The sequence below is a fragment of the Labeo rohita genome, chromosome 17 (assembly GCF_022985175.1).
Source record: "Labeo rohita strain BAU-BD-2019 chromosome 17, IGBB_LRoh.1.0, whole genome shotgun sequence".
Classification (NCBI taxonomy): domain Eukaryota; kingdom Metazoa; phylum Chordata; class Actinopteri; order Cypriniformes; family Cyprinidae; genus Labeo; species Labeo rohita.
In genome coordinates, this window is record NC_066885.1 from 21,490,674 (window position 1) to 21,518,532 (window position 27,859).

Below are 27,859 nucleotides of genomic sequence, written 5' to 3' on the forward strand. Positions count from 1 at the left end.
GAAGTAATCATGTGAATCAATGATTCAAAAGCCCATTCAAGAGAGCCATTTACTTAATTCCTGAATGAATCAGCTGTTTGAACGAATCGAAATGAATGAGTTAATGACTCATAAAGACATTTACCGCCACCTGCTGGCAGATTTAGTTTCTTATTTAGAGTATCATTTAATAATAATAATAATAAAAACATTAAAGGGATAGTTTACCCCCCCCGTCATCATTTACTCACCCATTTCAAATCTTTCTTTTGTGAAACATAAAAGAACGTATTTTGAAGACTGTTGGTAATAAAGCTGTTTTGGTTACCATGACTTTCATTATAAGAACAAAAAATACTGACATGTTTCTCAAATGATCTTTCATGTCCTATATTACATTAGGTCACTGCAACCTAAATGTTTGTGTAATAAATGTTATGTTGAATCAAATAAAATAGTTCTTTCTAAAGCTACAATTTGAAATGTCTACTTGATACTTTCTTATTTAACACAAAAATATTAAATTTTGTCAGTATTTTCATTTTAAAATGTAATATTTTTTAAAATATTAAAATAATGTTTTAAATTTGACTGAATATTTTATTTTCAGTCAAATTTATTCTGCGAGATTAATTAATCAACACATCATGTAATTATTTAGATTACATTTTTTAATCGACTGACAGCCCTAATAAACGTATGAATTTGTTGCACAAGGATTATAATTGTAGATTATAAAATGGATTAATAATAAAAAGTCCTGTGAGTAAGACTAATTTCACTGGTTGATTTTAGCTAAATGCAATGAAACACTCACCACAAACATCTTTTCCACTTTGGCGATTCCTTTGCCAAATATGGTTCCCAGCTGATCGCCCACTCCAGCCAATAGGAACCCAAAAAGTGGGATCCCCAACAGGGCGTAGATAATGCAAAAGATCCTGCCTCCTTTTGTGTGTGGAGAGACGTTTCCAAAACCTGCAGAAACACAAGTCATTCTGATGACCCCAGGCATAATATGTGGGTATAATCTGCCAAAACAAAATAGTTTAGCAATACTGTGCTTTGTGAAACATGAATTCATCACTTCAAAAGCTTGTAAGATATTTTGTTGAGTCAAACCAATAATTCAGCAAATTTTATTGTATGCCAAATTGTAAAAATGTTTACATCATACTACCCTAGTGCATTCAAACAGCCTTTTATTTAATTTAGCATGCAGACAGCTCTGTGGGAATTTATGTTGGGACGCCTTACTTATCTGTCAGGAAACATTAGGGTTGCATTATCCTGCCTACATGGAAAGTCTCCCACTGAAGATTATTCAACACCTAAATTTAGCTATAGCACAAGAGCAAAGGAGATAAAATTACAGAAATGTAAATGCGATGAATAGAATGTAATTGGGATAAATGTCAGCTGTGCAAATGAGTTAACTTTAAAATGTATTCAGGCCTCATGAAAGCAGGAGGCATAAGGGCATTATGCAAACTGGGTAACAGTAAGAAATGGGCTTTTTTCTTGATTTAAACTCAATAAAAAAGGACGTTTTATAATAATCATTATTTAATGGCAAGGATTCAGTCTTTGGGTTCATTTAAAGGAATTTTCTTGGTTCAGCAGAAGTTAAGCTCAGCACTTAACAGCACTTTTACAACTCTGTTGTCATGACAGCGTAATGCTGCAAACCCTAAAACACAATGAAAAAGACGAGAATTATAAAATTATAACCAACACATTTATGCTTTTAAATAATTCAAAACTGCCTCCATTTACTTCCATTGTAACTGCCTCACTGTAACCTTGTTTTTGGCTTCCTTTAAAGAAAATGAGAGCGTTAATCAACCATTTTCCACAGCTTCTGTAAATTTAGATGAATTTGTACTGAAATATTCCTTAAAGAAGAAGTCCACTTCCAGAACAACAATTTACAAATAATGTACTCACCCCCTTGTCACCCAATATGTACATGTCTTTCTGTCTTCATTCGTAAAGAAATTATGTTTTTTGAGGAAAACATTTTTCTTCATATAATGGACTTCAATTGTGCCCCCGATTTTGAACTTCCAAAATGTAGTTTAAATGCAGTTCAAACAGCTCTAAACGATCCCAACCGAGGAAGAAGGGTCTTATCTAGTGAAACGATCGGTCATTTTTTTTGAAAGATAAAATTTTGTATACTTTTTAAGCACAAAAGCTTGTGTAGCACAGGCTCTGGGATGCGCGTCCACGACACTACGCACTATTGAATCACGTCGAAAGGTCACGCGGAACTATAGACCCAGCGTTTACAAAGCGAATGCGCAAGACTAACGAAGTGCAAGTAAGTCCAACGCTGTTAACAAACAAAAAGCTACAACAATGTTGGACGATTCTGAAGTTGTAGGAGAAAATAAGATGGAGTTTTTCACCATTCTCTACCTTTTTGAGCCAGAGTATACAGACGATAAACTTAGACATGATTTGTAGTAGTGATGGGAAGTTTGGATCATTTTACCGACTCGGACCTTTGAGTCTCGTTCCGCAAAATGAACAAATCTTTTTTCCGAGTCATTTCGTTCATTTTAGCAAAATGTAATTAAAATGTTACGTGTTACTTCCCTAACACATCTACTGCTTACACAAACGTTGATCACACTACAAACAAGACAAAACTATAATGCTATAAGAAACAGAAAAGATTAATTCATTGTTTACCTGGCTCTTTAGTCTATGACTAGCTCACCTCACCTCTTATCTGACAAGTTTTCAGGTTTGAGTCATTCGTTCATCACATGCACCCCATATGATAAACGAACGACTCGAAAAACTCAAAACAGGTGAACTAATTCCAGTACAGAACTTAATAGAATGTTGCGCATGCGTGACTGAACGAATCACTTTCCAAGACAACTCGTTCTTCCTGAGTCACATTAAAGATCCGTTCAAAATGAACAAATCATTCAAGAACGCGCATTCCAGAGCTTGTGCTACACAAGCTTTTGTGCTTAAAAAGTATACAAATTTTTATTTTTCAAAAAAATGACCAATCGTTTCGCTTCCTCGGCTGGGATCATTTTGAAGCTGCACTTAAACTACATTTTGTAAGTTCAAAATCAGGGCACCATATCAGTCCATTATATGAAGAAAAATCCTGAAATGTTTTCCTAAAAAACCATCATTTCTTTACGACTGAAGACAGAAAGACATGAACATCTTGGATGACAAAGGGGTGAGTAAATTATCTGTAAATTGTTGTTCTGGAAGTGGACTTCTCCTTTAACTGTGAGAACACTGCTGCTGGAGCTGGCTGAAAAAACATTTTTAGGAAACTATGATACATGGTGTTACATATAAATGTGTCTTATAGCACCCTACAATAATAAAAATCCATGCACTCCTTTTTATTTAATCCCCAAAAAACTAAACAGTCTTGATTATCAAGCAGTTTTGATTTTCTGAGCAGTATGATGTCATACTGCTCAAGCCCCGCCCACAGTCCACCCTCAGTCAGTTTTACGCTGTCTGCCATTTTCTCCATGCTTGAGCAACTGTATCGACAAAACAATGTATCGTAAGCAATGCAGGTGTTGTGTAGTTAGATGTAAAAGTGAACATACAAGTCTTCATTTTCTCTCGACGTCAGACTCACTGAGGATGCAGTGGATTAGTTATATTTTTGATGGTAACGCGACACCAAATATACAAACAACGAAAGAGAGGGGCGGTGTGAGCTCATTATCATTTAAAGAGACATGCACCGAAACAGATCGCTGTGAACAGAGCTGTTTTTGTCAAAAGTAAAAAGAGTGTTGTTTTACACTACTATTGAGGAATTTTAACCAAAGTATGGCAATTTTATAAAGACCCTAAAGAATCATACCAACTCTCTATGAAGCTGCTTTGACATGATCTGTATTGTAAAAAGCGCTATAGAAATAAAGGTGACTTGGCTTGACTCTTTATGGTTTTGCAAGAAAGCTTTACTCAGTGTATTAAAATGAGTGAGTTAGAGAGAATGTCAGTAGTTGTGGTTGTACCACAGCAGGAATTTAAGCAAGAGCAAAAAGCCAAGCCACTGGACAGAACCACCCTGAGAGAAGCAGATCCATGGGGGGCATTTCCGCAAGAGCCTCCATTTTCCTTCAAGCTCATTAACTGGGCTCAATCACTCCTCATGCAATCTGTCCCCTTTGAAATCTAATTAAATCAAAAAACCATGAAAGAGCCATAAAAATTGGTTCTCTGTGAGACAACTTTAATTACACATGGCACAATGGATGAAGAACTGTAATGTCTTTAAACATAGTCTCTCTTGGAAAAATTATCCATATACGTTCAAGGCTGGTTAAAAATACCATACTTGCTCCGGAAGATTAACTATAAGGATGTACATTTCTCAGCAGTAAAAATTTATAAAGTGTGTTAATGGCTTTAGTGTTTCTATTTTCTCCTCATACAAACAATACTAACTCATCATTGTGCAGATAAAAGCTAATTTCCTGACCTTAAATAGAAACAAGCAACATGTAATAATTGATAAGTCAAAGACCCTAGATAAGTACCCAAAGTGGCCACCGGTGGGCCAATTCTGGCCCGCCAATCATTTTTTGCAGCTCTCCAATTGATTTTAATTAAATAGTTGCTCTGCCTGATAAAAGTTTCCCAAAAATAAACCAGCACTGACTGTGTCATATCTAATATTTTTATGTCACTGTCTCTTAGAAGAGAAATTGATGATAAAAACCTAACCTTCACAGCAAAATGGGCTATATACAAAAATGTACAGATAATTTATTCACCTCCTTGTCATCCAAAATGTTCTTCTTCAGTCATAAAGAAATTAGGTTTCTTGAGGAAAATATTTCAGAAATGTTCTCCATATAGTGGGCTTCCATAGTGCCCGTGAGTTTGAACTTCAAAAATGTAATTTAAATGCAGCTTCAAATGGCTCTAAATGATCCCAGCTGAGGAAAAAGAGTCTTATCTAGCGAAACGATCAGTTATTTTCTAAAAAAATTATCATTTATATACTTTTTATCCTCAAATGCTCGTCTGCGATGTGCATGCGTACTCGGTGCACCTCCAGTCCAAAAACTCCCATCTCATTTTCTTCTCCAACTTCAAAATCACTGTACATCGCTGTTTTACCTTTTTTGTAAAGTTCTTTTGACCTTCTTTGCATGTTCACTTTGTAAACACTGGGTCGGTACTTCTGCAGTGATGTAGTGCGATTTTGAAGTTGGAGGAGAAAATGAGATGGGAGTTTTTCAACATACCCTAACTGCATTGACCCGGATTACACAGAGTACGCATGTGCATCACAGAGCTAGACAAGACGAGCATTTGAGGGTAAAAAGTATATAAATTGTATTTTTTTTTTTAGAAAATAACCAATCACTTCGCTAGATAAGACCCTTCTTCCTCGGCTGGATCTTTGAAGCTGCATTTAAACTGCATTTTGGAAGTTCAAGCTCGTGGGAACCATGTAAGTTCACTATATGGAGAGCATTCCTCAAATGTTTTGCTCAAGAAACATAATTTCTATAGAACTAAAGAAAGAAAGACGTGAACACCTTGGATGACAAGGGGTTGAGTAAATTATCTGTAAATTTTGTTCTGGAAGTGAACTTCTCCTTTAAGTACAAAAATAAAATTCTTGAAAAGTACTACAAAAAAAAAAAAGAAGTAGTTAAGAAGCCCTGGCCTAAACCAACCAGTAACTTCAGTACAAAAAGCACCATGAAGACACTCACGAATCATAACACCTAAATGACTGATATTATGTTTTAAAAAAGCAGGATATTATCTGTTCTTAGTGATAAATTGCCAGATGTCTCAGTCCAACTTGGTGAATAATGAACGTCATGTGCTGACTTTGAGCACAAAACAAGTCGGTTTGACACAAGGAGAAAGAAATGTCATGCCACCCTCATTAGTGAAGCAGCACTACTTACTGGATGACTGACGCAAACCTGATGTAACAACAGCGTCTGAATGAGCTTAATGAGCACACAAGTGTGTCTTATGAGGGCTTCGGCACTGGCAAATGCTCGCCGCTCAAGTGCTGATGCCTGAATATTAGTGAATGCGACGCCCTCACCAACAGATGACCGCATAAGGACACTCCAAAGTGTGTGTGCTTGTGTGAGTGTGTCTTTGCTGATGGAGGTGGACAGGGGGATGTGACAGGTTTTTATTCAAATAACAATAAATGCTACTTTTTCTATGTAGCTGACAAAAAAGATTAATTTGTCGCCTGTTGACGAACAAATTAACAGAGCTTTGAAGGCCAAGCCTGTGAATGACTTTCTCGGGTGACACAAACACAAATAAAATATGATGGATGATGTTGAATCTAAGAAAATAAATGATACAAACAACATTAAGAAAATAAAATAACTCAAAACAACTGGTTTTAACAGCTGCAATTACTCTAGTCTTCAGCGTCACATTATGCTTTAGAGATCATTCTAATTTGCTGATTTGTTGTGCAATATTCTTCATATTTTTGTGGAAACTGTGACATTTGTTTTTTAAGATTCTATCATGAATAGACTGCATTTATCTGAAATAGAAATGCTATGTAAAAATTGATTTTACTGTCACTTGTGATCAGTTGCATTCTTTCTGACTAAAAGTATTAATTTATTTAAACAAAAATTTTTGGACATTTATACAAAACTTGGATATCTGATTTGATGGGAAGCAGCTCTAAGACCTTGGCCTCTTTCATCAGCGTGTAAAAGGTCAAGCTATCTGAACTGCTCGGTACATTAATTGCACTTTATGCTTCACAACCTAAGAGGGACACTGGGGGGATTGATGAAGGGGGGGTTGCTCTTTAATCCGCTACTTGGCTCAGTTCCAGCAGGTTTCAAAGGTGTCGTACACATGTATTCAAGAACGGTCAAAGCTGTCCAGAGGATTAGTTAAGGTTCATTAATCAAGCTAATTAAATAACGTTAACATAATTTCCTACACTTCCTTAGTGATGAAGTCGAAATGAAAAATGCTGCTGCTGATTATTGACTGAGAAATGAATTTATAATATGTTGAGTCTGTAGACCCTAAATAACCCTACATGTATGTTAAATAACCCTATATAACCATAAAAAAGTCAGGGCTACACTATCATGACAAACATTATTTCCTTGTTGATTATTATTACCCTTGATATTTTAAAGGGATAGTTCACCCAAAAATTTAAATTCTGTCATTAATCACTCATCTTCATGTCGTTCCGAACCCGTAAGACCTTTGTTCATCTTCCAAACACAAATTAAAATATTTCTGATGAAATCCAAGGGCTTTCTGACCCTGCATAGACAGCAACGCAACTACCACATTCAAGGCCCAGAAAGGTAGTAAGGACATTGTTAAAATAGTTCATGTGACATCAGTGGTTCAACCATAATTTTATGAAGCTACAAGAGTACTTTTTGTGCGCAAAGAAAACAAAAAGAACAAATGTATTCATTCTGATGTAAAACCCAGATGTGTGTCAAAGACTGACATGGAAGAAAAAAAAATGGTTGAACAAAGTTGTTATTTTTGTTTCCAGTTTGTGCACAAAAAGTATTCTCGTAGCTTCTTAAAATTACAGTTGAACCACTGATGTCACATGGACTATTTTACCAATGTCCCTACTATATTTTTGGGCCTTAAACATGTCAGTTGTCTTGCTGTCTATGCAGGGTCAGAAAGGTCTTGGATTTCAAAATATCTTAATTTGTGTTCCAAGATGAACAAAGGTCTTACGGGTTTGGAAAGACATCAGGGTGAGTAATTAATGTCAGATTTTTTTTTTTTTTTTTTGAGTGAACTATCACTTAAAGACAGGGTTCCTACACATTTTCCATTTCAAAACTCCATACTTTTCCAGACTCAAATATCCAAAGCTCTCAGTAGATTTTCAGACCATATTTAACATAAATGGTTCATGAAGCATTATTTTCAGCTTTATATTTGGTATACAGTACAGTCATCTGTAAATATTTTTATTTTCTAAGGGTATTTTTCATTGATTTCTCATACAGAGGCCCTAAAATAAAAATAATAAATAAATAAATAAATAAATAAAAATACAGACTTTTACATGCACACAAGAAACTTTTTTTATGCCCTCAAGAAACTATTCACATGCGCATGGTATTTCTACTTTTATATAACCTATTTCCTTTGTGCATCACTGCCATCTTACAATGAATGAAACGAGAGCATGGATGCACATGAATTAACAGAGATCTACTTGCTCAAAATTTGTTTTTTCTTATGGTAGTACCTTCAATCTCAAGGGCTAATGTTCAATTTAACACATCCTGGTGGTGGCGGAGAAAAGATGTCACAAAACTGGCTGATGGCATAAAATTTGCCAAGTTCAAGGGTCTATAAAAAAGACTGGTAGTGTAAAAAAGTGTTTCAAATTTGGCTTTCATTAGAGCAGTATGCCATGTTTCAAGGCCTTAAGTCTCTTTAATGCATAGTCTGTGGCGGCCAAGGAACCACACCATGAAATGGGTTGATGGCACAACAAGTGGATCAGTGTGCATTGTCCTATACGCTAAGTTTAATGGTTTCTTGTGGGCACATAAAAGTCTGTATATTTTTTATTTTTGCAAAGGTCCTTAAGGCTATATAATTCGGTGCTAAGAATATAGTGAGAAGAAACCCAACATGCATATAACCTGCTTTTTGCATAATGAAAATGTGCACCTTGAATTCATTCAGTCATATTTGACAATCACTAAAGAATCACTAAACAGCTGCCATGAAACCTCACTTCCTGTACAATACATGTATTGTCATTCAATTCCTAATTTTCTATTATACAAAACTAAATATGTGTAAAAGTCTGGAAACACAAATATTTTTCCATACTCTGCTTTCTTTTTTCCATACTGGAAACATTCCAGACCTGGAAAATACCATAAATTCCATACTTTTCCAAACTCTGTAGGAACCCTGTAAAGATGCTTATTTTATGTATAGCAACTACATGTCATATTCTTAATGCACACTACCGTTCAAAAGTTTGGGGTCAGTAAGCTTTTTTAAAAGAAAGAAATTGATGTTTTTATCAGGTCAGAAGGCATTAAATCGATAAAAAATGACATTAAATGCATTTAGAATGTTACCAAAGATCTCTTTTTCAAAATAAATGCTGTCCTTTTGAACTTTTATTCATCAAAAAAACCCACTGATAATTCTCAGAAATGTTTTTGAGCACTAAAGTAAAAAAGTATTAAAGTGATTTCTGAAGAATCGTGTGACACTGAAGACTAGGGTAATGACTGCTAATAATTCAGCTTTGCCATTACAGGAATAAATTACATTTTAAAATTTATTCAAATAGGAAAAAAAAAGAATATTTCACAACATTAAGTTCCTAGGTACACATCCTGACCCCCCAAAACAAGCTGACTTACAAGAGCACACTTATATGGAATGCTGTAATTTACACATTTCACAATTAATTAATTGCAGCAACTATAGTTGAAAATATGTTTAATTATGCAGCCGTACTTATGGTCTATTCATTTGACTTTCAAGGCCCCCTAAGTTAAACTTGTTTCACCAAGCAGCTTTCCCCAAGTTTCTTTTGTCACCTTAATGAAGTGATGATGAAGTTCAAAATGTCACTAATCTTTTAAATAATCAATTAGAGAATTCATAATGAGTCCAGCTGTTACTCACCTATAGTGGTAATGACAGTCCCTGCAAAGAAAAAGGAGCTGCTGAGGTCCCACATGCTGCTTTCATTGGAGGGGTGACCTGAGGGGTTGACCCCAGCCCGGATAGCAAGCACCACTTGCTGTGGATGAAAAAAACAGGTTAGAAATAATCTCCAAAAATTAGATAGCCTACTACAATCTCAAACTAAAACGAAAAAATCATGAAAATCTGACTTTTTCAGTGCTATAATCAGGTCCCCGGTGGATCTACCAATCCAGAAAATGTGAAAAAGGACAATGCAGTAACTTTATTTTGGTAAGAATTTCTCTGTGAGCATTGCTCCTCTGTGATGTAGGAAGGGGATCTTACTATAATATTAACACCATTTATACATGCACGTTTTTCCACCCACGGCACAGTCATTTTGTTTTCACAAGCGACAACGGTGTACCAGTTTGAGCAAAGCATGCAAACTGTCCTGTCTTTGGCTGCACAGATGAGCACAGAACACTATTTAGCGTCCCAGCCTCAGAGGAAACAAGAGAGCAGTGGATTTATTGATTTATTTACTGTATTTTACGCTGCTACCACACAGATCTAATATAAACATGCAATTTCATTGACTGTTTTTGTAACTCCTGTGTGTTTTTAACATAAACTTTTGTGTATTTGACAGTTTAAGCACAATAAGACATGGAAGAGAACTTAGTTTAGTACTCACATGCCGTGTGACAGCTGCTTTCTGTGTGTTTGCTTTGGATGTGTGCACTCTGAAAACCGAGTAGTAGATGTTTAAACTAATATGGTTTAAAACGAATTACTTTAGCACGATAGATATGATAATCAAAACCAAACTGATGTTTTTTGGTTATGAGTTATGAGCTTTAAAGGCACAGTCCTATTCTGGAAAAGGGGGCGGGGAGCAGAAGTTCATTTGCATTTAAATGGGTCATCAGATGCTAAGTTCACTTTTACCTGTTGTTTGAACATTAATGTGTGTTGGCAGTGTATGTACAAATCTACCCTATAATGATAAAAATCCATGCAGTGGTTTTTAATTAATCTGTAAAAATAATATTCCCTTTTTCAAATCGAGCTGTTCTCAGATGCCTGTCATTGTGGCGTCACACCCACAGAGGCCGCTCCCACGATAGTTGATTGACATGAGCGTTTTACCTCAGATCAGCTGTAACAGTCCGCCATCTTTGTTTCAATGCCGGAGCAGGGATGTAAGTTAGACAAAAATATCTCCTACTGAGGTGTTGTTTTGCTGGATGTAATAATGAACATAGTGGTCATCATTTACTCCCGACATCTAAGCCACTGAAGATGCAGTGGATTACGTTTGTTTGTGAAGGGAATGCACCTCCTGATCTACATATTTCTGTCTATGTTTGTGCGAATCATTCATGATCCAGCTTCACTTACAGCAGAAGTGAGTATAAGGGTTTTTTATGAATCTCTGCGATCGCCTTTCCTAATAATGTGCTATTAGCAAGTTTAGCAGCTAAACGCGGCTAAATGCGGCTAAAGTAAACAGGCTCGTCACTCCACAGAGAGAATAGAGGGGTGGGGCGAGCAGAGCTCATTTGCATTTAAAGCAGCCTCGACCAGAATGAGATGATTTTTGCTGAGCTGATTTTGGCAAGGTAAAAAGGGTGTTGTTTTACACAACCATTGAGAATTTTTAACCAAAGTATATTATAGACTTTTCATTAAGACCCTAAAGAATCATATCAACTTGTGGAAAATGGGCATCCGATGACCCCTTTAAAGAGACATGCACAAAAAGAGCATGTTTCTGCTTCAACTCAAAATACGCATTTTCAAAAAATCTGTGAGGTCATACCGACTATGTATTTTATTTCTTTGTTAAAAACACAAAAGAGATATTCTCCCTAGTACCTCCCATCATGTTTCACAAAAGAAAAAAATATATAACAGGGTCAGAATGACATGAAGGTAAGCAAAATAATGACAAAAGTATTACATGAATATACAGGACATGCTATTTTTAGAAACTGACAGCTATATTTTCCATTCACCCAGGCTGAATGTTTGTGTGTAACATGTTTAAATCTAAAGCAGACTGTGTGTCTCTGAATGAACAGTTTGACTGGCTCCAACTGCCTACATTCAGAGCCTCAAATAAAGACACGGATCTGTTCTTTATCAGTGTTCCACAGCATCTCTGGATTTTACGTCACACATTACTGAGTCGGCAGGGAGTTAAGACAGAATTTGATCTGTAATTTCATTCACTGTCATATCCGTTATAGTAAATGGCTGCATTATCGAACGCGTGTGCCTGTGTTTGTGCAGCAGGGATAATGTTACACTTCTTGCATTTCTTGTGTTTCAGACTGTGCATCTTTTTTAAAGAAAGGATCTTGGCATAATTGAGATCAATATTCCTCCTTCTCTGATCATTGTGTTCCCTGAAGAGCTAAAGTGACTTAGTGCTAGCTGGGATTGATTCCAGACTTACGGAATGTTTGGCTCATTAATGAGTTTTTAAAATCATTTTACCACCAGGTATGTTAAAACTTTAAACACTCAAATTATTCAAAGAGTAAGTGGAACAACATTGCTGGAGTTGTTCTGTTCTCATTCCTCATTCTCATTGGAATTGTTCTGTTTTCAAGTATGCATATTTTAGAAACTGAAAGACTGAAAGTAGAGCTGTCCATGTCCAAATGACAACATTTTAAAGCTGAGACCTTGTTTCATACCAGAAGTAACCTGCTCTGTCTCGTCTGTCGGCGTGTTGTCAGTTTCCGCTTAGATCCGCAATGTATTTTTCACTGTGTGAGAACATGATGTGTAGAGTGAGAGCTGCATTGTTTTTCGAACACAGCAACAGTAACTAAGGACGGCGGGTTTTTGCGAAGGGTCAATTACAAGATGCATGTTGCAATAACAGAAAATTAAAAAAAATTAAGTTGCAATTATAATAAAAGAAGCGTTCAAATAACAGTAAATTGCACAATTTGCAAAATACATTTGCAATTATGATATGTTATGACCAAATAATGGAAAATGAAAAACAAATTTGCATCAATAAGATGTGATGTCCAAATAATTAAAAACTGCACTGCAAAGATTTTTTTAAAGTTGCAATGAGATGCACTTTACCATTATTTGAACATTACATTGCAAAATTGAAAAAAAAAAAAAAAGTTGCAATAATGACATGTGATGTCTAAATAATTGAAAACAAAAACACTGCAAAGATTAACAAAAGTTATGCAATTATGACATAATGTCCAACTAATGAAAAACTGTAAATGAAAAATAAAGTTGCAATTAAGAAATATAATGTTTAGAAAACAAAAAATACAGTTGTAATAAAAAGATATAATAATGGAAAACTGCATTATTTCTTCATGTCACATTAGGTAACCACTAGGAGTGGGCGATATGACCAAATTCTTATCTTAAAGGCCTTTATGATATCACAAAAAACTAATAATAGCCTAAAAAAAACCCCTCAAGTTCACTGAAGACAAGAAAACAGTCAGCGATTAAGAGTAAGGAACTAATTACAAGCAATAGGGCAAAAAATCCCAAAAAACTACAGTATAACAAATAAATAAAAAATGCTACATACATTGTATAAAGTAATGGAATGTATAAAAAACACTGCATATTTTTTACTTATTAGAGTTACAAAAGTGATTTAGTCAAGAGCAGTGAGAGATTTTCTCTTTTTTGTTGTTTAACATTAATGACAGACAACAGGAATATTAGACTGCTGTCACTTTAAGAGCTGCCTGGATCCAATATACTGTTACACGTGTTTTCTTTCTCAGCTGTTTGCTTTCATTTAAGACCTGTTAATTACTGTGTTTATGAGGATAATTGCAAAGATGGGCATTTTGACACATACCAGTGTGTGCATTTAACTCCTCAAGCGACAAAAATAAGCACTTTCTACAACACAGTCTCTTAGGCAGTGTACAAATATAGCAAAATGAGTTCTCTTTCGCTGCTGATTGCATTTCAGCGGCTTAAAAACACATGCAAACCTTATGTTTTCATGACCATGTAGTACAGCAATGTCACAGGAGCAATAGAGATGATGATCTTTAGCGGTTAACAAATTTCTAACAGTTAATAGAAATGCACCGATTGCAATTTTCTTAGCCGACATAATAAACAAAATAAAAAATGATTAAAATTCCCCCAATCTGGACTAAATTACAGATATTCTCTATAAATGCATTTACACTGCAAAACTTCAAATGCATAAATAATTTTATTAAATTTATGTTTTAAACATTTTTTAAACACAAATAAGAAATGTGAAAAATGCAATGATACTTTTAAATATGAAACCAAACCACCAGTAGGTGGCGGCAAAAGATTGAAAGAAGTATTCAAAAATGTGAATTCGATAAGGTAACACAGCTGTGTTGCTGGGAGACATGCAGCAGGTCTACTTTGGCTTTGATTGGAACTATTTTCTGCAAAAAAAACAGTCAATATTGTTTCTAAAATGTAAGTTGCTTAATTGAAACTTCTTGTTTATTAAACTACTATTGTATAAATTTAGTGTCACACTGCAGTCGTGTAGATATTTGTGAAATCATATTGATCATACAATGTTGTGTACCTAAATCATATTATAAATATATATACTTTTTTCTACCAGAGTATGCATCTATAACTTTCTGTGAGTGTTGTTGCGCTTATTTTTTTGATTTCTGCAGGAGTCTCTCTCACATACTAATTTTAAGCTGTGCAAGCTTCATCTGTCACAATATAAATACATTATCAGTCGTCGTAGGTGTGACGTCAAAATGGATTGCCACGGAATCGGCAGACTGACCAGCCGGTCACCAGTCAGGACCGATTACGTGGAAAACCGACTAATTCCGAATCCGATCCCTGGCCGATCGATCGGTGCATCTCTATCGGTTAATCGTGTCTATCATCCGGTATATCGCCCATCCCTAGTAACCGCAATTTTTTTTTCATTTTGCAGTGGCTATATCAGGTGTTGGCCATGCTGACAATGTACATTTCCAGCCATATTCTCACAGCCTAGAAATCTGTAGCAAAAAAACAAAAACTGGGCACTTATTCACTAAGCAGTTGGTGAGAAATGTAAACACTGTCAAAAACATCTGCACATGAGTGTGCAGGTTCTCCTGGCCGACTACTATATAGCAGGGATGCTGTAAGAGCCCTCAGCATATGCCATCTGCTCCCTAATGTCTCCTGCTCCCAACTGGCTGCACTAGAGCTCTGCCAAAAGTGAGAGGCAAAGAGAGGCCATTCATTCCGTGGGGAGGTTTTCCTGTTTGCAAACACCTTCCAAGTGTCGGCACAATCACCACTGGACTTGGGCTGTTGGCAGCCAAACAACTTGGCAGGAATGAACATTTGTTCAGAGGTGTGTGAACGTGAGCGTCGCAACACCAATAATCAAGAGATGGGAAGTAGGTGAATGCAGTGTGTCGGGATTTAATTTATTGTAAGGGCAAGGGGGAGGGGTGCTAGTTGTCTTCTGGGACTGGAAAATTTAGAATTATGGGCTGTCAGAAAACTGCAGGAATAGATGTTACTTTAACACATCACAACACACTACAAGTGTACTTGAAGTATGCAAATCATATAAAGAAATATTCTCCAAACATAACATCAAGTTAGCTGTTTCCATCTAAACTGAAACAAAAACAAGAAATTTGATTCACATTTTGTCCTGTTTTTGTCAAGATTCACATTAAAACGTGGATACAAACAGCTAATGACACACAATCATCCAAGACCTTTAAATTGCTGCTAGAACAATTTAGTACATAAACTCTGCACTTATAAAATGTCACTTTATATTTAATCTACTTCTTGCAAAATGGTAAATACCACAGACTTCAGAAGACAGAGCTAATTAGTGATGTAATGTCAAGAGCAAATTTAATTTCCCCACAGGTGAACTAATGTTAAGTGAACTCACTAAAACTGATTTAAAAGAAAATTATAACAGACACGACTGCCAGAAACTTCAATTTGCCGAGCAGATAAAGTGTATATAGTTATGCAGGGGTGCGCATAAGTGGTGAAAAAATAATGCACTGGGTAAATTTGCACACCGACTTGGATGACAGTTGTTAATGCATGATCACTGTTTTAGATCGAATAACTGTAATACTGCTTAAGATTAATTTCCATTTGAACTGAAAGTATACATCTAGGCTAAAATGCGAAACTGTGCCATTTTATTTACTAACGTGCTTCACTCAGCAGCGCTTAAAAATGGCAGTGCATACCAGTTTTTTTGGTAATCACGTAATCTGTCAATTATTCTGATGATTAATGAGTAATCGGATAATATTTTTTTTTTTGTAGCAATAAAAATAGACCTAAGTGAACAACAGCCTTTAAAAAGACTTAAAATACATATATAATAGCAATGAGGCAATAGTTTAAATAGTTTAAATGAAGTATCAAAAGCAAATAATCATATGGTTTTATTTAACAAAACAGTTAAAATACACAATGTATTAAAACAATATAATCATAACTTACGTACATTATGTATTAAATCAAAGCCCTGCAGAGGGCGCCAACCGCCTGACGATTTTTTTTTACAGTTTACAATGCTAATCCGGAGCCGCTCTGACACGCACGCATGTACATAAAGCGCACATATTACACCTGCATCCCATATATTAATTTAATTGAATCGTAACGTTTACGAATTCTTTATAGCATTATGCTTTATGATTTTTAAATGGGTTTAATATGTGTAATGCGCCACTTCCGGTATTTTGCCGATTACTCAACACAGGCAAAATGCAATTTTTTTTTTAATCGAATACTTGAACAGAATCGAATTCTGACTTTTTTCTTAGAATTGAGAAATGTAAACTCACAATTGCAAGTCAGAATTGTAAGATATCTACTCGCAATTCTGAGAATTTTTTTTCCCTCAAAGTCAGAATTGCATGAAAAAACCTAAACGGGTTATAAATTCGGGATATAAATTCGCAATAGCGAGGAAAAAAAGTCAGAATTGCGAAATATAAACTCACATTTGTGATAAAACAAGTCAGAATTGCAAGAAAAAAGTCAGATTTTAAGATAAAAAGTGCAATTCTGACTTTATAACTCGCAATTGTTTATATCGCGCAATTATGAGAAAAAGGTTAGAATTCTAACTTTATTACTCACAATTGTGAGTTCATGTCTCACAATTCTGAGAAAAATGTCAGAATTGGAGGGAAAAAGTCAAAATCGCAAGATATAAACTTGCATTTGCGAGGAAAAAAGTCAGAATAGCAGGTTTTTACCTCGCAGTTGTGAGTTTATGTCTCGCAATTCTAACTTTATAACTCGAAATTGCAAGTTCACGTCACAATTCTGAGGAAAAAAGTCAGAATTGCGAGTTTGTATCACGCAATTCTCCGAAAAAAAGTCAGAATTTTGAGATAAAACATTGCAATAATACTATTATTAATTATTTTATTTTTTTATAGTTATATTTAATGGGTCAGATTATGTGCAGTGTGAGCACCAAACCAAATCACCAGGTAAGAACCAGACCGAAAAATGTATGTGCACCCCTAGTTATAAGCCTGTAAATATTATAATAAAAATAATATCAAAACCTATCAGAGTGGTCTGAAATGTTTATGATTTCAGGCATAACAATCCATTAATTTTTTTTTTAAGAAAGCAGACTGCTCCAGAAACAGAACAACAAGCACAGAACAATTTATGTCCAATTAGTGTTTTCTGGCTCCAATTAATCAGATTACAGACCCTTTCTGCCAACTTCCGAGCTGTCATTATTGATTTTGGCAAAGATTACTCTATTCACCCAACATCCTGCAGACAAAACCACTATATGCTTTGAATCAATATCCTGAAGGCTATTTTTACCCATATAAGCAGATACCTAGAATTCTAATTTCAAGCACACAGGTAAATAATTGGAGTTTGTACCTTGACCAGGTCCTCCAGTTCAGAGACGTTGACACAGGCATGCCTGGAAAGGAAGTTAATTTTCTCTTGCACGATGAGGTACTTCTGCGTGCTCTCCTGGGGCTGTTCCAGTGCTTTGAACACCGTGGCTCCGATGATCAGGTACAGAACCACCAGCAGAAAGATCGCCACTACTGTTTTCCACTTCATTACGGTGGTTATGGTATCACAATCATCCCCCGAGTTATACACAATGGGCTTGGAGGAGAACGACAGCCGTGGTTTGGTGTTGTGCGTGGCTGATTTAGGATCTAAAAGATCAGGTGCAGCCACTGGGGCGAACAAAGGGAGAGAGAGGGCAAGAGCGAGAAGAGAGAGAGAGAGAGACAGGCTATAAAAGACAGCTGTAAATGTAAAGAAATAACTGCTGATGAAGCTTTAGATATACTTCAAATGTTTGAATTTCAATTTAAACCATTCGGTTTTGTTTATAGATATTTTTTACATGTATCTTTGTACAGGGACGAAAACACATTCATGTTTTTTACATGGAGCCATTAATAAATAATAGCAGCTATGAAAAGCACACACAGCTGGAGGGTTTTAAAACAGTGATGAATATGATTTAGACTATGGACGTAGATTTACAGCTTATTATTCTGAATCAACTTCATTTTTGTACACTCTGATTTTTTTCAAACATTTGACTGATTATTTCCAATCTTTTACTTTAGGCAACTCGGGAGGATTTGTATACAAGAACATCACAGAAGAAGTGAAACTGGCCTTTCATCTGTGAGGATTTTAATTTGTTTTGTTCTCCACTGACTTCTGCAGTGTTCAAGCCAAGTGTGAAAAGCGTCTCTAGCAAACCAGTGATAGTGTACGTAATGTTCTCCTCGCTAGTATCCAGTATGCAGCGTGTGGAAGTATGTTATGCAAGGCAACACAAGTTTTAACACTAATTTAGAGCTGCAGATTTTCCCTCTGTGCATAATTCAGACCTCAACGCTTATTAATGAACTGTTAGTTACCGAAGCCCCAGAGGGCTCCAGCAACGCATGCCCACTTTTTCATTCTTTTCCAGAGGATATCAAAAACTTTAACCCATGCAGACCCATTCAAATGACTTCTGTCTGGTGTTTTTAAAATGTTTTTGTTCACATTTTAATATCTTACCTTTAAATTTAATCTGAAAGATGATATTAGTAAAAACAAGCCATTGTATAAGATATATAGATGTGATTCCAACAATATTCCTCCTACAAATTTGTGTGGGTGGTGTGATGCTGTGACACATAATCTAAGCTGGTCACTGAAAGGTTACAGGTTCAGACCCTTGCTAACATTGTAGCAAGTGTATTGCAATGATTTTACAGTTTTACGTTTTTACAGTTATATTTTCCCCTTATCTGCTTTCAGTGATACAGTGAAAATTATTTATTTTACAAAAACACCTTGATTTTACAATCCAATCTACAGTGGTTCTGCATTAACTTTGTCTTGAACAAATATCTAGAATTATCCAGACTGTACTATTGTACAGAATATATGGCAACCGTTATGGAGAAAGAACTATTAAAAATAACTAATTGGTTACCAATTCGAGTAGAATTAAAGCATGATGATATTGATGTCCCGCTAACAGATTACAGACATGAACGGGTTAAGTATCATGGCAAATTTACTATGCAACACATGATAAAACAATTCAATTATGCAAACAAATATTGCGCACTTACTACTTTGTGAGATCTCTTCTTCCTGCTGCTCCTCATCGGCTGTCTTGAGTGCTAGACCACTTGACTTCTTGTCTTTCCGTTGTTCTCAGGAGCACACAAGCAAAAACTGGATGTTAATCATGGCATCAAACGCACTCGCATCCCTCCGTCTTCTCTTCTGGACGATCATGCCTCTGTCCAGTTTTAAATCTCCATGCGAGCAGTATCTTGGAATCCAGCGCTGGATTTCGTGGTTGAGTAAGCACTGAAGTGAGAAGGGAGTGTCCAAAGGGGGCACACGGATAATTGGACGGGCTGTTCTCATCATGAGCGCGCTCACTGTCCGTCTCCACGCTCACAAGCGCTCCCGCTCTCCGTGTGTTCACAAACTGTGGGCAGGTTTCACGATTTTATTCGCGTCACTGCTTTCCCGCAGGTCACACAGCATGTCAGTCAGAAATAGGGAAATAAGGAATCGCGAGGAATTTAACTGGTTCCGATTCTTCTGAACGATTCCTGTACTTTTGAAGAATAGCTAAGTATTTTAAAAGACCCTCAGCAGCTTGTTGCCAAACTGTAAGATACATTCAGATTTCAACAAAGCAGATAAAACAAACAAATAGTCGGTAATTAAAGATAAGACTCAAGAGTAGAAACTAAACTTGTAACCTGTTTTTAAGCTAAGTGATATTCAGAAAATAAGTCTGATATTCGGACTGTATTTTAGATTTAAAAGAACCAGCACATATAAGAGTCATTTGTCCTGCAATCAGGCTGCATTGGTCGCGCTGTATTCTCTAAAAAGAATCGACTCAAAAGAGTCATTTGTTCGTGAATCGGTACGCACGCATCACAACACAGCCTCATTTTCAGTTTCTTTAAGAAATACCTCAACTCTTTACGATCATTTTGTACTATATATCTCATTTAAGTCCGTGTTTACAAGGTCACTCACCAAAACCGTTAATAATTGTGTTTTTGTCAAACAAAATCGTGTAAACAATAATTGTGTTTTTGTCAGTAAACAAAACAAAGTTTGGTCAGTGAATAGCCCTGCTTTAAAATGTTTTGAGAGTCAGACTACACTCTACACTGCATTGGTCATGCTGTATTTTTTCTTTTCTTTTTTTGTTTGATTCATCAAAAAGATTTGACTCATAAGAGTCATTTGTGTGTGAATCGGACTGCACGCATCACACGGCCTCATCTTCTCTGTTTCAGTAGGAAATACACTCTGGGTTAAAAACAACCTAGCGCTGGGTAAAATATGGACATACCCAGCGGTTGGGTTAAATGTTTAACCCAACCTTCTGGGTAGTAACCCAACCGCTGGGTCAAAACAACCATATTTTGTAGTTTGTCCATATTTTACCCAGTGCTGGGTTGTATTTAACCCAGCAGTTTTTAGAGTGGTAACTCTTTACGATCATTTTAGACTTTATAACTCATTTAAGTTTATCACTTATCAAAACCACACTTTTTGGCGTAATTGTGTGTGTTTTTGTGAACTGAGGGCCTGCATGCCTCCAGTTGAATAGCCCTGCTTTAAAGTGTTTTGAGAATAGGAATACACTGTTCGTGCTGTTTTTTATTTAAAAGAACAAGCACACATAAGAGCCATTTGCCCTGCAATCAGACTGCACTGGTCATGCTGTATTTTTTTGATTCACTAAAAAGAATCGATTCATGAGAGTCATTTGTTTGTGAATCGGGCTGCACGCATCAAAACACGGTCTTATTTTTTTGTTTCAATAGGAACGTCAAATCTTCACAATCATTTTGGACTTATTTTAGTCCGTTTTTACAAGGTTACTCGCCAAAACCATGCATTTTGACATAATTGTGTGTGTTTTTGTCAGTTGAGGGCTTGCAGGCTGCCAATTAAATAGCCCTGCTTGAAAGCATTTTGAGAATCGGACTACACTGCTCGTGCTGTATTTTTGATTTAAAAGAACCAGCACAGGACATTTGTCCTGCAATCAGACTGCACTGGTAGTGCTGTATTTTTATTTATTTGTTTATTTTGTTTCATTGAAAAAAATTGGCTCACAAGAGTCATTTGTTCGTGAATCAGACCGCAATCATCACAACATGGCCTCATCTTCTTGTTTCAAAATGAAACACATCAACTCATTTAAGTCCATCTTTGCAAGGTCACTCACCAAAGCTGTGCATTTTGCATAATTGTGTTTTTGTCAGTAAACAAAGTTTTGTCAGTGAATAGCCCTGCTTTAAAGTGTTTTGAGAAACAGACTACACTGTTCACGCTGTATTTTTAACTTAAAAGAACCAGCACACATAAAGCGTTATTTGTCAGACTGCATTGGTTGCGCTGTATTTTTTTGATTCATTAAAAAGAATCGACTCATAAGAGTCATTTGTTCGTGAATCAGACTAAACTGGTCAGAACACTGCTTCATCCTCTTGTTCAAAGACCACTTGTCCAAAAAGGACATGTAAGGACATTGGGCATGTAAGTGTATTATGAATAGAGCAGAAAGAACTAACAATTGTCATAACTTCACATCTTTCTGGTAGTTGTCCTTGTTTAGTTTTTTTGAAAAACACTGCTCTCATGAAAATTAGCTATGGTTTTACTACAAATAAAACCAAAAAACAGTTACTATAGTTAATGGTAACCACAAATTAACCATGGTTTTGCTACACTAACCATAGGGTATTTGTGGTAAAACTGTGGTTATATAAATGTTAATAAATACGCCAAAAACCATGGTTACTACAATCTTACTATAATAAAAAAAAAAACATGGTTAATTTTTATAAGGGTGAAGCTTGAAAATTCATGCTTGGGGAATGCTTGTAATTTATGTTCTAGAAGAAAATGTGAAAACATCTCCAGATAATAACCACAGACCTTATTTTATTTATAAATAATAAGCCATCATTCTAAAAAAACATTACTTAAAATTCTCTTTTGTGTTTTATAGGACTACAAACTGAATAGCTATTCTGTGTTATGAGATATGAGAGATATTTTCTCTTGTATTTAGAGTACAGCTTGTCACCAGTTGCAGTAGAAATTATAAAACACTGTTCAAGGTTGCTTTAGTGCGCATATCAAATATTTATACAACTTGCATTGACTAATACATGTTCTTCTTATGTGTCATTCTAGTTCAAACCATCCATCACTACAAAAAAATTTCCATAATGATTTTGGTATGTGCAATGTTCCAGCTGTGAATGTATTAAAGTCCTGCATTTCTGATACACCTCCCATTGAGATGAAAATGAAATGGCACAATGTTTCTTTGGGGAAGATACATTCTTCCTCATGTGGGGGGGGCAGTCAATACCATATGACAAAAACTGCATACAGAGGGTTTTCAATATATATGCATGCTTGTAATATAGACGTGATAAATTTGTTTCAAAGAGTTTATTTAGCTTTGTATAACTATTGTCCCAACTGCACAAACTGTAGAGATGATAAACAGTTGTGTTGAAAACTTGAAAACAAGAAAAAAAATCACCATCATTTCCCATATACACTAGCTTCTGTTTCCCTTTCCTTTTCCCCATTGTTTTTTCACCTTGGCAATCATACTTTCTCTAACTGAGGTGGCTAAAATTATGGATCCTTTGTCCTTTGGGCAATGACAGAAGAGCATCAAAGGTACACGTGCACTCACATTCCATGCTCACTGTGTTCATAAGCTTCCTTCATGGGCCGCTGTTATTCTCCGCAAGTTTGATTTTGGAATCGCCATAATATTGACATGGATCTTATTTCAAGCAGTGTCTTTTTTAACATGCAGAATAAGCATTACGTATGATTGCTTATTTAATGTAGGGCAAAGAAGAGGGGTGATGCACCTTTTTTGCATTTACTTCAGAGTCAGAAATGAATTTTTCCATTAAGAGGCAATATTTGCCAATTGATTTCCAGGGGTATTTTCTACATTTGTAAGGGCAATTTTTATACACTCTTTTTATTAAAAATGCTGAGTTTTTTTTTAAACCCAAATGCTGGGTTCAACTTGTTGGGTCATTTTATTGGGTTATTTTTCATATTTTTTACCCAGGTGCTGGGTAGTTTTTCTGTAACTCAGCTGCTGGGTCATTTTTAATTCTGGGTTATTTTTTTCTAGCCAGCTGCTGATTTACAGTCAGTCAGAGCACAGGCTTTTTGAGTCTCAGTGCCGCCGATTCATACTTCTTTAGCGAAATAATGTCAGTCAGCTCCGTCAGCAGCGATTACTTTGCATGATAGAAACGCCTTTTGGCTTACATAAAATAAATGGATTTTATTCGTTATTTTACTCAGTTTAATCTTAAAATATGTTCTCTAATGTCAGTACTGTCAGTCAAATCCTGTCATTAGTTATTAGCTAACCCTAACCCTAACCCTTAGGACAACAATGTCTGATGACAGGTTAAGTCACCTAGGGATTCTCAGTGTTGAGTCAAGGAGGGCACGCTCCCTCAACATGGATGAATTCGTGAAACGTTTTGCCAGTTCTCATCAGAACCGCAGAATTATGTTGTTTTAAACATAGCTAGGATAAGTTTGTAACTGATGACACTAAAACTGTGTTTTTGTTTTTCTTTTCAAATCCAGGTCTGTTTGATGTCGGCTATGTCTAATTGCAGTGCTTTTTGTTTGGTTGTTTTTTCTTTATGCTAATGTTTTTGCAAATAAAACTTTTGAATTCCTTAATTTATTATTTCAACTTTATGAATACAGTGTGTGTGTGTGTGTGTGGACCCCCTGAAATAGCAGTGGCCACCCCCTGGCCACCCCATGTAAAAAATTGTAGCTCCGCCACTGCAAACATGTCAGTCCAGTCAGTTTTATTTACATCGTATATGCACTGTTTTTTATGATGAGTGAATTAGCGAACGTGCACACTCAACAACAGCTCCTGTGTTTTCAGCGCTGACTATTCTGAGCACCTCTGATTGGCCAATGCATTCCTAAGTTCAACAGAAATGCGTTTGATTGGTTATAAGGCTCAGCGCTACACCAAATAGCGGGTAAAAGCAATCTGTGTTGCGGTGTGAGCAAATCTAAATATAATTCCGCAAATTTATAATTGCGACAGCCGTAATGAGTTGTTTAATTGTGCAGGGGCATTTTTTGCCTCTTTGTCTCGAATTTATGGGTCATTTTTGTGGCATTTTTGGCACAACCGCAGGTTAATGTCCTACCCTGATTTACATATAAATTGTAATATATTTGGATAAAAGCATGTGCAGGATGATGATGGAGCCAATGTGTTATTATAGGAAATAAATAGAAACAATTGCAAATTTAGTTGTTATAGAACAAAATGTATAATTATGCTGGGGTAAGTTGGCCCCTCTGTTTATTATTTTATTTTATTTCCAACAATGACCTGACAGTACATTATTCTTTACATATATACCCATATATATCTACTTGCCAAATACAGTGGCAAAAGTGTAAAAGGTTATAATTAGCATTTACATCTGCTGTCTTGTGGCATTACATAAGTCTATAGTGCTTGTAACCATCTTCAAGAACCCATAATTTAGTAATGGTGTGAAAGAAGTGTATAAACAGTGACATTTGACTCCTGTCAGCTTAGTTTATTGAGCAGCACATACACAAGCTCTCATTAAACTACAGGAAGTGCTGTGACTCCTGCAGAGAAACGTTGTATTTACACTATAAGAGCTTCTAATTAGAGATACTTTTCTGACAAGAATTTGACCTCTGATCTTCCACATAAATCCATTTTTACACCCAGTGACCGGAAAAATATTAACCATGTTATTGTATTGAGACTGTAGGCTAGCCACAGGACAACAATTAGAGATGATTAGCACGCACTGTTTTGCTACCACAAAATGTATTTTCAGTATCTTCATAGAAATGCATCTAATAACAGTTAGATGCAGTTATTTATTATCATTTATGGCTAACAGGCAGTGTTGGGAAGGTAGTGTAACTTTTCAATTACTTTATTAAAGTAATGTAACTTATTACTTTTAATTACTTTTTGATTACTTTTCTAAATTTCTAATATTTTCAACTGTTAATCATTTTGAAACATTTAAACCAGGCAGAGTTAACCTTACAGTAGCATTCAACACTGATTACTGTCAGACTTTCAAAATCCTTTATCACTTGAATTAAGATTATAATAAGTAAGGGATAACATACATCTTTATTTTGCGATAACAACTGGCTGGATGTACATTATCCCACTTATTACACAGCTGCTTGATAGATTATTTAGATGTTTCGTGGCAAAATTATTAGAAACGAAACATTGATCTGAGTTTGAACACAAAGCTTCCATGAAGAAATCAGTTGCTAGCAAAAGGCAAGTTCAAACTAGACATTTTAGGGATACAGTGCAGTCATACCAGTTTTCTTACACAGCATTTCACCACATAAATAATCAAGTAGTAGTACTAGTTTGTTAGTTATTTTATAGTCCATTACAGTGTACAAAAAAACAAAATAAAATGGCAGCAGCTGCATTTGTATGAAACAATAGAGCAAGTCCACGATACCAGGATGACAGAATTAAGAAATTGTACACATAATATTGAATTAAGCTTTAATATTTTATTAGCTAACCAAACACAAAGCTTCCGCCAAGAAAAATTATCAAGCATATAGCACTGACGCAAGTTGCCCCGAAAGAGTCTGAGCTGTGTAATAATTTAATTCAAAGCACAGCCACCAAAAATTCAGACTTTTTACTTATATTTTTGGGCTTTTTATGCCTTTTATTGTGATAGGACAGTAGAGAGATGACAGGAAAGAGCTGGGAGGAGAGAGGGGAGCGGGATCGGCAAAGGACCTCGAGACGGGAATCGAACTCGGGTCACCGCACAATATGTCATAACAAGATCATGACATAAATAACATCATAACAAGAAATAGTTTAATAGCTATGATACTGGGTTTGAAATCAAATGTTTGCATAGTTATGACAGAAAACACTAGCATCTAACAATGCCTTGGAAAAAACAATCTTAAAAAATAAAGTTTATGCATAAACACAAATAGGAAATAAAACAGTTATCGAATAAGCATGTGTCCTATTCTGTGTCCTAAACTCCTGAAGCATTGGTGTCTCATTTTACAGCAGTCAGTGCAATTTAAAAGAAGTCAATTAAATCTGTAAGTGGGGGTGGGTGTGTGAAAAAATTCAGATGTAATCCCCTTTGTAATCACTGGCATTTTTCAAAAGTAACTGTAATTTAATTACATATTTCTTCTCAGTAACTGTAACTAATTACAATTACATTTATTTTGTAATTAAATTACGTAATTCCGTTACATGCAACTAGTTACTCCCCAACACTGCTAACAGGTCACAGCTATGTTGATTTTTAGAACAATAGCGTGACTGTAAGTGTGGTACTGAAACGTGGGAAAAAACTGAGTGTGTTTGTGGATATAGCTCTTAGGGAAAAAAAAAAAAAAAACATAATGGAAATGAACCGTGCCCTGCTCCAGAACTTTAACATTTCCACCAAGCTATATTTCTGGTCAGAAGGTGCAGGGACACAGGGACATACTTTCTATTTATAGCACATCCTTCCTTTTAATGCACTGCAAATGAGGTTCCTGTAATATTATTTCTCACGTTATCTTTTTCTTTCTTTCTCCCTTTTTTTTTTTTGGTATCATCAAAGAGTTTCCATGAAAGAGACCTGGGTTTTTCTGCAGAATTTTCATTCTTTGTTGAATGTCTCTGGTGAAATGAATGCTGCAACAACCCAACCAGGTGCAAATGGACGTTCTTGGGTAAAAACCGACACATTCAACGTCAGAAAAAAAAAAATCTTTTGATTTAACAACCAGATGGCAGTGTCTATTGTCACTGTGATAAAAGTCTATAAGAGGGAATCAAAATAAAAAATAAAAATGTTTATTTCAGACCAAAAACACAAATCAACACACATTTATCTTGTGTATTTGTTTTTATGATTAATATGACTTATTTACGTGATTAAAGGAGAAGTCCACTTCCAGAACAAAAATGCACAGATAATTTACTCACCCCCTTGTCATCCAAGATGTTCATGTCTTTCTTTCTTCAGTCGTTAAGAAATGTTTCTTGAGAAAAACATTTCCATATAATGGACAGTGGTGCCCCCAAGTTTGAACTTCCAAAATGCAGTTTAAATGCAGCTTCAAATGGCTCTAAATGATCCCAGCCGAGGAAGAAGGGTCTCATCCAGCAAAACGATCAGCCATTTTCGAAACAAATTGACAATTTATATACTTTGTAACTTCAAATGCTTGTCTTGTCTAAGTCTGCGTGAACTCTGTTTTGGTCCAGTTCAGTACGAACTTCAAAATCGCCCTACGTCACTGCAGAAGTACCGACATAGTGTTTACAAAGTGAACATGCAGAGAAGATCAAATGCTTTTTACAAAAAAAGGTAAAACAACGATGTAGTATGATTTTGACATCGAAGAAGAAAACAAGACGGGAGTTTTTTGACACACCCTAACTGTATTGACCCAGATTACACAGACTATGCATGCGCATAGCAGAGACGAGACAAGACAAGCGTTTGAGGTTAAAAAGTAAATAAATTGTCAATTTGTTTAAAAAATGACC

General features: G+C 35.8%; 1 protein-coding gene across 1 annotated transcript in view; it reads right to left on the reverse strand.

The window, feature by feature from the left end:
• Positions 1 to 19,641, reverse strand: part of kcnk2a (potassium channel, subfamily K, member 2a) — a 28,696-nt gene extending 9,055 nt beyond the window's left edge. Inside the window, exons 1-4 of the mRNA XM_051133758.1 lie at positions 19,305 to 19,641; positions 17,584 to 17,894; positions 9,655 to 9,772; positions 797 to 957 (exon numbers count right to left, since the gene is read on the reverse strand). Of these exons, the coding sequence (XP_050989715.1) occupies positions 797 to 957; positions 9,655 to 9,772; positions 17,584 to 17,894; position 19,305 (591 nt within the window). The 5' untranslated portion in view covers positions 19,306 to 19,641. The remainder of the gene's footprint in view (positions 1 to 796; positions 958 to 9,654; positions 9,773 to 17,583; positions 17,895 to 19,304) is intronic.
• Between the last annotated feature and the right edge of the window lie 8,218 nt (positions 19,642 to 27,859).